This window comes from Malurus melanocephalus, unplaced genomic scaffold (genome assembly GCF_030028575.1).
Source record: "Malurus melanocephalus ecotype Western Australia unplaced genomic scaffold, MMel_1.1 scaffold_484, whole genome shotgun sequence".
NCBI classification, from domain to species: Eukaryota; Metazoa; Chordata; class Aves; order Passeriformes; family Maluridae; genus Malurus; species Malurus melanocephalus.
The window spans coordinates 28,006-40,574 of record NW_026623716.1 but is presented as its reverse complement, the minus strand read 5'-3'; the positions used below and the strand labels follow the sequence as shown (position 1 = coordinate 40,574).

Sequence of the window (12,569 nt, the reverse complement as noted above, 5' to 3'; positions counted from 1 at the left end):
CACTAGAGGGTGCTGACCACTCTCGTTATTTTTACGCCCTCTCTGGAAACCCAGTATTCCCCTTATAAAAATTCCCTGTATCACGGTGAAGACTTCTGCCTTCTGCCCCAAAAAAGCTGACGTGGGATTGGCAGGCTACATTATGCATATCTGCATCCCTGCAGATATTCTGGAAAGCCAAGCTACCTCTATTTGTTGAGCTGCTTGCTGTTTAGAGCTGACAAAAAATCAAATGTGTCAACACTAACACTTATTCTTCTTCCTTTGTGTCTCCTAGGTTTGGGTTGGGTGTTCCTGTTATTTTGAGGAACTCGGAAGAGACAGAATCCAGCACAAGGGTATTGAAAAAGCRGATGAGACAAGTGAAGAATCCTTTTGGGTTGGAGATCTCTAATCCTGCTGCAGCTTCAGTAACAAGTCAGTGGATTTCTGATGTAATTTTTGTCAGTTTGGGTTACTGAACTTGATGCTTTCCATTTTCTGCCTAGAATCATAGGCTRTTTGGTTTGGAAGGGACTTTMAAGATCATCATTCTTGCTCTCATCCTTTTCCTTTACCATAATTCCTCAGAAATACACTTCCAACAGAAAAAAGTTTTTACACAGTKTATAAATATGTTGTTTTTAAAAGTKAAATGTTTGGATACRTAGGTATAGTTTAATTCTCATTAATGAAACACTTCCTGCTATTACAGATCTTTAAAACATTTGCAAATTACCAACCACTGTGGGTGTTTCTATAAATTTCATGGATTTGTCAAATCCTACAGAATTCATYATGGAATAAGTGCCACCCACTTAAATCTAAGCTCAGATCTTAAGCAGTGTTTGAAATTTCACTGTTTTTAATAAATAGATAGAAAAAGAGGGTGATGATTTATTTATCTGTGCTTCAATGGGATCTGAATTTAAATATCTGTTTAGATGAGTGTTCAAGGCATTTCTAGTATGCTTGACATCACCCCCACAGGAAGTGGAATTCATGCCCTTCTGCATCACTGGGGAGCAGTGAGCAAGGCTGAGCATTTTCCACCCACACARATGGGGGGCCTTCCAATTCAKGAGGAARGGCTGCAACAAATTCCCCCCTCAASATAAAAAACCTTCAACATAAYGAATTCAGCAATTCAATCTTCATGTAACTTGGATTTTTCAGGAACTTTGAGCATTACTGCTTCTGTTTGTGCAGGAAGTGTTTAGAAGTTGACAGTTTTTTGGAAGAAGAATGGAGCATAGATCCCCTTTCATTCCTTGCTCTGCATGATTAAGAGCCTTATTCTTTGGTACCACAGAGAGTTTTGTAGATGAGTGGTCCAACTAATACTATTATCTCAGGAGGGTATGGACTTTGGGCTAAGGCTTGTGCTCTTGGATCTGCCAGTGAGYGTGTAAAGTGTTACCAGAGGTTGAAATTTACCCTTCATAAAATAYATTTGGTGTTTTTGTGAGCTTAATCAGCCGTTTCATCTCCTCACACCCAGTTCCTCTTCCCCACTGACTTCCATAACACTAAACTGAATCTAAATTTTAGAAGATTTGTTTATAATGATAAATATTTTTTTGTTATTTTGTAGTGTTTTTCATTTTAGGGGTGGCCTAATTTCTACCTTTCAGTAGCTGAAGAGAGCCTAAAAGAAAGATGGAGAGAGAGTTTTACAAGGRCCTGGRGTGACAGGACAAGAGAATGGCTTCCTACTGWCAGAARGCAGGGTTAGATGGGATATTGGGAAAAAATTCTTCCCTGTGAGGGTGGGGAGGCCCTGGCACAGGTTGTCCAGAGAAGCTGTGGCTGCCCCTGGATCTCTGGAAGTGTCCAAGGCCAGGTTGGATGGRGCTTAGAGCACCCTGGGATAGTGGAAGGTGTCCCTGTTCATGGCAGTGACAGGACTGGAKGATCTTGAAGGTCCTTTCCAAGCCAAACCATGCTACAATTTTATGGTTCTGTGATAAAAATCTGCAAGCCTGAAGTTGTTTTCTGCTTTTTGCTCTTTAAGCAGCTACGCTTTGCAATTCCAGGATTCCTGCACATGGGTGARCTAATGAAATCCTCCTCTTTCTCCAAGGGGGTGTAACACTGACRCCTGACTGCTTGGAGGACTGTGTCCTTACCTGCTACTGGGGCTGCAACGTCCAGAAACTCCACGAAGCACTGCAGAAACACGTCTACTGCTTCAGAATAAAGACTCCTCAGGCATTAGAGGATGCTCTGTACAACAATTACCTCTACAAACAGCAGCACTTGTATCCTTTGTTTGAATTGTTTCGACAAAATATGTTGATTTTTTTGGCACGGGGAGTGTTGAGGCTGGTGAACACGCTGAAGGTTTTGGCACAGCGCATTTATGAACAAACACAGCAACAAATATTCTTCAGGCAAACGTCACATTTGTCTGCAATTGCAGCCACTGATCCTTTTTCCTTGACACAGACAAAGCATTAAGAAAAATGACAAGGCAGAGAAATATTGTCAGTTACCAGAAGACGCTCAAGCCGTAGATTTTGGCCCTGTGCCTAGAGCTCGCTATCCCTTGGTAGCATTGCTGACGTTGGCAGATGAAGAAGACAGAGAAATATATGATATTGTAAGTAATATCAGAGTATATTTCAGGGTCACTGTATTTAAGGTCTGAATGTTTCAGGAGAGAGGCTCAAATAAAGCTGCTTCCCTTCCCTGTTCCCTAGAATTTGGTCCCTCACTTTATTATTTTCTAAAATAAAGCAGTTCAAAGCTTTAGCCTTCAAACATCAATCTTCAGAGAGGCAGTGGAGAAACATTGCAGACTCTTTTACGTTTTCGCTACAGCATTTAAAAGATGCTTGTGATTTTCACAAGGCTCCTGTCTGCTGAGGTCTCTGTGGTCAAAGGAAGGAGGGTTAGGGCACTTTAGCAACCTGTTTCTCTGTTCTGGGATCACACTGACCTGTGGTGGAGCTCTTGCACTGATACAGACTCTTAGATTCTSTTGGCAGGGCAGGAGGATTTTTTTGTAAATGTCTGGCACAGGTATGGAACTGATTGCTGACTTGGCTGTTAGAAACAGAAATYACCTTTCTGCCCCAGGACTGTGTCATGTTGTGTCTCACAGCAGCCAACTCCAGGACACTTACAGGAAGGGATGAAGGTCTGGCTTGAAGCTGGTAAGAGATACTCAGCTCCCCAAAAAAAGGTCTCCTCTTAATCTCTTACTGTTAAAGCAGCTTCARCCTTGCCACAAGCTGTTCAATATCCTTTATAAATTCTAAATTGATGATCTCTGAATGATTTGAGACACACTTTTAATCTCCCATCTTTTCATTGGATTAATAATCTGCTTGCACCAACTGCTTGAACAGAAACACAACTGAACTTGAAGCAAATTCCCTAAATCCACTGAGTACTTTTCCATGCATTCATCTGGAAATTGTAATCACACCAGTGCTTAAGAAATCTGCCCTCTTTCCAGGTGATGCCTGTTCTTGTCACCTGACCTTAGGACTGCCCTCCTCCCTCCTGTCCCCAACTTGAGGTGTTTTAATGTTTTAATACAATTGTATCTTTTTCAGGTGTCAGATTAGTTTAATACAAAGTGACTGTAAATTTAATATTCTAATGTATTTGACATTAGCATGTACATGAATTTGTAACACCTCTCTTTTGAGCCTTAACATAGAAGAAAGGGTGGAAGGAGAGTGGGGGAGGTATTTTTCCTCTGGTTTTAGAGGAAAGGAACACATTTAGAATCTGTAAATCCAGTAAAGGAGTAATTCCATCTGAACTCCTTGCCAGACAAATGTCAGAATTGCATCTGGTTTGTTGAAACAAACTTGTAAAATAGAAATGGAGTGTGGAAATGGATCTTTGCCAGTATGATATTACCATTTTGAATTATTTGGGGGCTCTGTGTGTATGTCCATCACTGTCAATGTTATGCCAGTGTCTCTTTCCCGGGGGGAGGTCTGATTTTCATCCTAAATGGTTTTGTGGCAAGATCATCCCCATTTGGTTTTGTGTCATAATTTTCCTCTAGATCCAGAAAATTAGCATGACCACATATATAAGAGTTACAGAAATTACTGGAAGACTGGCAGGGCTAAAGTGGAAGCTTAGATCTCAGGCAGTTAGATTTGCAGAAAAAAAGACCCTTTTGCCAAGGAATAGTGAATTCAGTTCTTATAAATCCATATGTGTAGGTACWTACACATTTGAACTCTGTATTTAATTAGCCATGTGTGGATTTTGAAGTGCAAGTCTAATTTGCCTTTAAATTTCTTTTTAAAGCAAAACAGCTTTTATATTTCGTTTCTCTTTTGACAGCTTCTGGGAACTACAATAATATTGAATTTCACTTTCTTTTTTCCCAGCTTTTTAGAGGCTATTACGTAATTTGGGCAGGGTGGGGGTTGTTAGGCACAGCATGCAAGCTTGGAGTGCTTGTGTTTCCAGAGGAATTATCTAAAGTCAGCCTGTGGGGGTTCAGAATCTTTTCCAGTGAAATTTTTCTTTTGCGTGCTCCGATTACAAGCCGATCAGTGACACTTCTTAGTGATTTTTGGAGTCTGAAAACTGCAGTGTGTGTGTTTGTGAGGGAAGAGGGGGAAAGTGGAGAAGACTGCTCGGATGCGTTTCCAGTTTCAGATCTAATTCCATGAGGTGGGAGCAGCCAGAGCAGGTCTCTGCTATAAACTGGCCACAGAAGGGCTTCATGGGGAAGCAGGGTGGGAAGCTGAAGGATCACTGAGGGCTCTCTCATGACACATCCTGTTTATACCTTGCCCAGTGTACTTTTTTTTGACTAGTGCTTGAAGTCAACATTGTTGAATTCCTGATTGTCTAAGGAATTAAGCAGGTCAGAAGCTGTATCAAAGAACAATTTGGGTTGGAAGGGACCTTAAAGATCATATTTCACTCCCTGTCATGGGGAGGGACACTTTGCATTAGACCAGGTTGCTCCAAGCCATATCCAATGTGACCTGGAATGGGGCAGCGACAGTTTCTCTGGGCACCCTGTGCCAGGGCCTCACCACCCTCACAGCCAAGAGTTCCTTCCCAATGTCCCATCTAACCCCGACCTCTGGCTGTGGGATTCCCCCTTGTCCTATCCCTCCAGCTAGTCCTATTCCCCCTTGTCCTATCCCTCCAGCTAGTCCCTCTCCAGCTCTCCTGGAGCCCCTTTAAGCCTTGGAAGGGGCTCTGAGCTCTCCCTGGAGCCTTCCCTTCTCCAGGTGAACACCCTCAGTTCTCTCAGCCTGAGTGATAAGTCATTAAACACAAGACTTTTTCTTTTGTAGATTGCAATGGTGGCTGTAATTCACATTCCTGATGAAAGCTATAGACTTTCCTGCCGAATATTGTATCAGTATCTCCTCCTAGCTCAAGGTCAATACCACGATCTCAAGGTAAGACACACACGGAGTCTGGTTTCGTTTGTGTGACAGTGTTAACTTTAGCTTGTGTAGGCTTTCAGGAGCCTAAATTAGTACAAGACTTCTATTGTCATGCAAAGAACTGGATGGTAKTTAAAATTATTTTATCAGTTAAGTAGTTCCACAGGAACTTACTGTACAGAAATATTTTCCATGAAAATATTCCAGATTTCCTGGAGAAATTATTTGCTTCTAATCTAGGAATCCTAGTGTCCACTTAGTAAAGCAGCAATAAGAAATGCATTGTTGAAGAATGCTTCTTCTTTCCAGAATATTTATTTCCTTGCTAGTCACTCAAACCACCTCTTTCTTCAAAGTTCCACTTCAATCAGGAAAGCCTCTTACATTTTAAAAATTCATTTTTCCTGCACTACTGCTARGAATCATGCCCAGAAGAATTTGCGCCTCACATAAAATAAGACAGAAAAAAGGAGCAGGGGATTGGAATATGAGCAAGAGCAGAATGGGTTGAGTGAAGCAGATTTGACAGCATGGTGAATAATTTTGGTAGGAATGGATAGAAGATCCCTCTAGGCACAGAGATTGATGGACCAGAAACAAACCCGAGCTGCTCAAAACCTGGGCACTTCTGTTAAAGTTCATGCATGACGTTGATCTGATGCAGCCAAGATCTGATGACTTAACCTTAATATTTTCCCACTGTTTTATGTAATTTCATGTTTTTGAAATGCCTTTAACTGAAAGCCAGGCAACTGCCAGGACCCACATAGAGTCTGACACTGTTTGACCYAGTGGAACTTCCATGTGCATGTATGCAGGTATTGGGGGGATTTTGTTGACTTCTAAATATCTGTGCTTATTTTAGCAACTCTTCATGTCTGCAAATAGTCCTGCACCCTCTTCCAACGATACCTTCCCTGGTGAGAGCAGCAATGACAGAGGGTTGCTGGAAAAGGCCGGGCTGGCTGGAGATGAACCAGAATTGCAGGAAGAAAACAGCAAAGACTGCGTTGTTTGCCAGAATGGCCCCGTGAACTGGGTCCTCCTGCCCTGCAGACACACGTGCCTGTGTGATGGCTGCATCAAGTATTTCCAGCAGTGCCCCATGTGCAGGCAGTTCGTGCAAGAGTCTTTTCCACTTTGCAGCAAAAAGGAGCAAGATGAGGATGAATCGACCCATGTCTTGCAAGATGTTCTTCCTGGAAGAGTTTTTTAACAGCAGTTAAAAATAAAAGACCTGGCTTGTGTGCACTAAGATTAAATGTGGAAGCCAGACTATTTATGGGAGGATATGTAACATTAACTTGTAGGATTTTGCTTTTTATTGTTGGGTAATTTTCAGCTTCCTTATTTTTCCTCACTCCATATGCTCACAGGAGCRCTGCTTACCCGTGCAATGTGGACAGGAGAAGTGCGTAGGAGATCTCTGAAGGATGTGATTTTTATTTATAACTGCTTCCTAGTTTTTCTTGGAGCACTATTGGAGGCTATTTTGACTACTAAATTTAGGCTGTCTACTAAAAAAAGAATAAAACTTGCAAGTGCAGTTGCACAAGGYTCATTCTATATTTATTGTGTTTAAAATACTAGAGCCATGTATCGTTTTAATTTGGTATAATTTAGGAACTTAGCACTTTACAGAATGTACCATATGAAGGAAAGTAAATATTCTCCATTGTTAACCCTGTGTGTGTTTATTTTGTAGCTGAAGGTTTGACTGTGGCAGGAGCTGGGGGTTCAAGGTGTGGCTCAGGACACACTTTCTGAATGGTTTGAAGGATTTGTGTGTGAGGGACTTCAGCCAAAGCCCTTTGGAAAGATTTTTGTTSATTATTCTTGAACTACATGTTGCTGACACTTTCAAGCCTGGGCACCTGTGATGACATCTTGAGACACAGACTTTYAGTCTTATTGGCAGTGCCTGTAAGAACTTGCACTCCATGTAAATGTTGGTTTAATCACTCCCCGAAGTGGTGGCAGTTTTGTGGTGCTTTGAGGGATTTCCAACTCTTTTCACTTGTGTGGGCAGCTTGAATGCAAAGTTAACCAGTTACTTTTATCAATACTCTCAGGAAATGTACTTGCTCYAGCAAAGGAAAAAGCTGAAGAATAGCAGAACATTATTTCCTTTCACTCCAATGGTGTGTTGTCAAACGCAATAAAAATGTCTGTTCAGAACAGAAAGTGGTTTGTTTCTTTAAAGAGGAACAAATTCTCCTGAAGACAAATGGGCTGAATCTCACATCTGCTCATTATAAGGAAAAACGCTCCTTAGAACTTGTAGAAATGGGGARTAGCTGCTTTCTGTCCTGTTTCTTGTTCCCTTGCAGCTTTTCTCCCATCCAGTTCCAGGACAGCTGCTCRGGCTCAGCAGGGAAAGCCATGCTCCACAATCTTCAGCTCCTGCAGCTCCAGCACACGGGGTGCTGCACACGTCCAAACCAGGGAAGGAAGCTTCCTCTACTCGAAGGTATTCTATCTTCACTTTCTAACCTTTTTTTATTGCTTGCTGTGACCCTGCTTCCAAACTYCTGGCAATTACCTCTGAGGGAAAGATTTAGGAGGTGGTGTTGGGAAGAGTAATTGTTAGTTGTAAGGACAGATGGAAGTGAATTGATGCCTGTAGCAACAGATCGCCAGTCAGTGATCAGCAGGCCGGTTGTAAGATAATTTATCTGYTTGCCTAAAATGACTGTCCTGGCCAGAGACAGCTTGGGAATAAACTGCTGGACAAACCAGGCTGTTGTTTGCACTGTGTATTAACCAGGAATGACACCCCGAGGTGTCTGTGGGGACAGAGCAGTGCCTGATCCATGGCAGCAGCTGCTTCCACATGAACAGCTCACACAGCATGTGGGACAGTGGCTGGGCAGCTCTTTATTCCAGAGGAGCAGGTTAATGCTGTGCTGGTTCCAGCCTGGAGCTGGGCACTGTTAATTAGCAGGGATTGTTTGCCCACGGAGATGATGAAGGAGGTGTTGTTTACTGCTTGACTGCAGTCGTCACTGATATTTAATCAATTAATTAAAATCTCCCATCAAACAGTGTGATCCAAACCTGTAGGCTTGTTTAATCTCACAGTGAAATGGTATTCAAGTAACCCTACAGAGAGTTGCCTGGTCTGTCTCATCCTTCAATCGATGCCAGTATTAAATAATAATGACGAGCAGGATGTAGCTGTGCTGAACTGCCAGGCTGTGTATTTACCATTAAGTSTGTCCCAGCTTTTCATTTGTTACTTGCTCTTTTAACAGCATTTTCCAGAGATGCTTAGTTGCGTTCTCTGCTCTAACAAGCTTYCTTGCTGGCCCAAATGAAAGACCTGATGGAGAGTTATAAAAAGTACAGTAGCTGGCTCATTACGTTTGCCCTTCTTCTAAGAAACCATCCCAGAATATAGATCAGGTGAGAAGGAAAAGGAGCAGTTCTAAAAAGCTGCCGTGGTGTGTCCCTTGGTTGTCTTAAAGCAGGGATTCAAGGCTCTAAGAGAGAAATAAAACCTTCCTGTGACCCACAAAAACACAGTGTATTGACAGAGCCTGTTCTGCTTTGTCACCCTGTTGTGATAGAGGTAATATAAYATTMCTTTTCTSTTCRTTRTAGATKATGTTTATGGATTTGGTGACACCAMGGAACGTGGGAAGACTTSTGGCAACAAGACTTGGTTCTTYTAAGCACCRTTGGGGGATGTCAGATTYGTAATGCYTTTTTGGCTGCAGGAGAGGTTGGTTTGGTTTGGTTCAACTCCAGTCAGAGCTGAGGCTTCCAAATGTGTTGATCAGACTAAGTGGTGCTATTTAGGGATATCCTGACATGTCTTTCCAAGTGCCAATGGACTGTGACATGGGCATCTTCCTTCTGTAGGGAAAGGTGCTGTGTTCCATCTTCCCTCCTCCTTATTTGCCTCCTCCCAAGTAGAGGGGAAAATGGTTGGAGGGCAAATCCAGGTCAGCTCAGGTGGCTGCTGTASAACTTYCTGACAGGAGGGTGCAGCCAGGTAAGAGTTGGTCACTTCTCCAAGAAACAARTGATAGGAYRAGAGGAAACAGCCTCMAATTGCACCAGGGCAGGTTTAGATTGGATATCAAGGAAGATTTCTTCACTGAAAGCATGGTCAGGCTGTACACAGGCTGCCCATGTTTATGTTTTGTTCAACTTTTAACATTTATTTCAATGTGAATCTGCTTTAAATGCCTCATTGATGTGCTAACATCAAACTTCAAGCATAGTAAAAGAAGTCAGGAATYGGGGGCTGAGTTCCTCCTGCTGATTTGCGTGTTGCTGGGGCTCCCTGTGCCCTGAGGAAGCTCTGCCAGGTCTGCAGGTGACATCTGCCAGGTGAGGGGGTCTGGGGCTGACATCTGTAASTGGAAGTCTCTGCAGCAACTGGCCACCAGTCACTTGCTCAGCTGTCCTCACATCCAGAGTAAACAAGGACTGGCCTCTGTCACTGCAGCAGACGTGCAGYCCTTGCAAAGGCTGTCCCTGGTGTCCTCTGTGTGTGTGGCTGATGTAATTAATGCCAGGGATGGCTGAATTTCRTCTGCTACAGCACAAGCCCTCTGAACTGAGCTCTTGGAAAGGCTTGTTGCATTTYTCTCACACTTCTGGAAGTGTTCAAGGCCAGGCTGGGTGGAACTTGGARCAGCCTGGTATAGTGGAAGGTGTCCCTTCTCATGGCRGGGGGATGGAAGAGACAATCTATAAGATCYCTTCYAGCCCAAACYATTCTGGGATTCTCTGATTTCCATTCTTTAGAAAACACCATTGCTACCTGTGCAGTTCCTGTGTCCTCCTGAGATTTGAGTGAATCCCAGAGCTGCTTCTCTGGGACCAGCAATAAATTATGTGGACAATTAGTTGCTACCTGTGTTTTCTATCCTCAGTCTGCAGCGACCTTTTATCAGCAGAAGATTTATACTTAAAAAGCTTTCCTAGCTTTTAAATGCCTCTTCCAGCTTTTTGTCTTCATCAGCTGAGGGGTTTTGGCAGCTCCTAATAATTTTTCCTCTCCCATTGCAAAGCCACTTCACATCTAATATTTCCTGGCAGATTTCTCAGTAGTWGCTCAGTCAGGGGACTGGTGAGAGGTCTAATGCATCACTTCTTTCCCTCCTCGTGCTATTTATTCCAATGTCTATCAGCTCCTCATGAGCAATACTTTAACAAACAGGCTGGAGGGGAGGATTGCTAACCTGTGAATGATTTTGATAGTTATCCTCTTCTTCTTTCTCTCTAATGCTGCAGATGCTGTTGAGTTTGGARGCAGAACAGAGCTCTACCAGGGTATACCAGGCATCAGTCTCCTGCCAGCAGAACTGTGAGATACAGATGTTGTGTCTTCCCTGGTCATGTGCAGTAGACACCGTGTTTGGTTTTTCACTCCAGGTCCTGAGGGTCCTTGATTTCAAGGATTTTCCCTGTAAGGAAAGAGCATGGCCTGCAAGCTCAAAAGGCACCAGCTTGGAGGAAGCCTGTGGTGGAACGTAGTTGGCAGCAAGGCTGAGGATGGTTACTGCATGTGAGGAGCCTGAGGAGACCACGGCGTGGTCTCACCTTGCCAGGGTGAGCAGAACCCTGTGGAGCAGCACATTCCATTGATGGAAGTCAGACCAGTGGGCAGTGATTTATGGCACAGCACAGCTTGAAAAGCAGTRATTTTCCTTCACCAGATGCTGCTGTACACAAGACAAGGTTGGTGACCCAGCTGCTGCCTTTCCTTTGAAAGCCAGTTTCCCCCGAGGTGGTCAGTACCAATCCTTGGCTGGAGTGGCTGCAACATCATCCAAACCATCCCCTTCTRGGACAGCTGGAGTGATACAAGAACTTGCCTTTACATTCTGCTGTAGCATCAAAAAAGCATGTTTGCCAACAGCTAATAGATTCCCATTGAAGAATGGCTAAAACTTTGCCTGTCTTTCAATCTCTAAGTGTCTTMCCAGAGACAGGAAAATGTGTGAATGAGTTTGCCAGCTCCAGTTTTCCCTTTYGGCACCAACTTCTTAGTGAAAAGATCTCCATCAAATTTCACAGCATTTAATGCTCTGTTATCAAGAGTGCTTGGGCAAGATGCAGAGCAGCCCTTAGAGGTCTCAGKGGATCATCTCCATTTACATCAATTCCAGCTCTGCCCACACTTGGTTGTTGGTCCACGCAGCCCCAGATATCACTTCCATGGGTTTTACTGAAGTCGTTCGGAACCAGGAGCAGGAGGATCACAGGGGGCTGTTCTCCTCCATGTTTATCTTCCACATTTGCATCCCCTTCCATTTCATCAAGTGGGAGCATTGAGGTTTTCCTCCACTCCAGCATCCCGACTACATCTAAACCCTCACCCAGCTTGGAAACTCCTCTCATTTAACAATATTCTTAAATTACTCTAATTTTRTCMGCTGCTCCATTATTAATAACTAACKAGGAAAACTGCCATTGTGTCAGTGCTGCTGACACGTGTCTTGAGCTGGAACCAGGCTTCCAAAGAGAATTGCCTGAGTGGGGTGGTTAGGGAAGCAATTTCCTCGATGGTGCGTGCTAATGCACATATCCAAGCCTGTCTTGGAGCTGCTGGAGCCAGGGAGTCGAGCAGCTCCGTTGCACGGTGCCTCCTTAGGGATCAGTGTCTTGTTTCATCAGGGCCATCTGCTTGCAACACAGTCTCAGTCAGCTCCAAGTCCTACAACAAGCTGCTCTCAGTGCCGGCTGGAAATGGTTGGAAAAATCGGAGTGTTGTAGGTAAACACGAGGCAGGCTATGGGATACAGCCATCCAGGGAGTTACCTGGCTCGCAGGCGTTTGTGGGGTGTTGGTGGGTGTGAAGAGGGGCTCAGAGCTACTCAGGGGTGCAGACCCATCCCAGGTGTGAGTGGAATTGTGCTCTGTGCCCATGCCAATGGCTGGAAAGGATGGAATGGGACTTGTCTCGTGCGCCCCACAAACCAGCACTGATAACCAGGCTGCCCTGAAGGCCAACACACACATAGATCTCCATCATGCAAAGGCTCGTTCTGCAAATACTCGCTGTCAGTGGGATGATCAGGTTTTGCAATTTTTATATTCAAGGGGTTGTGTGAAATTGGAAGAGCCCAGTGAAGCTTACTGGAAATCCTTCACATCCGTTTCAGCTTCCCCTTCTTCCTCGGCTCCTCTTCATCACTGATTCTGTCAGTATTGCCAGGCAGGAGAGCAGCCTGTGATACATTTGCCAGG

General features: G+C 43.9%; 1 protein-coding gene across 1 annotated transcript; it reads left to right on the top strand.

Moving 5' to 3' along the window:
* The first annotated feature begins 282 nt into the window (after positions 1-282).
* Positions 283-7,616, top strand: CGRRF1 (cell growth regulator with ring finger domain 1). The gene is made up of 5 exons (XM_057380956.1): positions 283-417; positions 2,063-2,240; positions 2,434-2,581; positions 5,268-5,375; positions 6,229-7,616. Exons 1-5 carry the CDS (start codon positions 354-356, stop codon positions 6,577-6,579), a joined length of 849 nt encoding a protein of 282 aa, XP_057236939.1. The 5' UTR covers positions 283-353; the 3' UTR covers positions 6,580-7,616.
* The last annotated feature ends 4,953 nt before the right edge of the window (positions 7,617-12,569 follow it).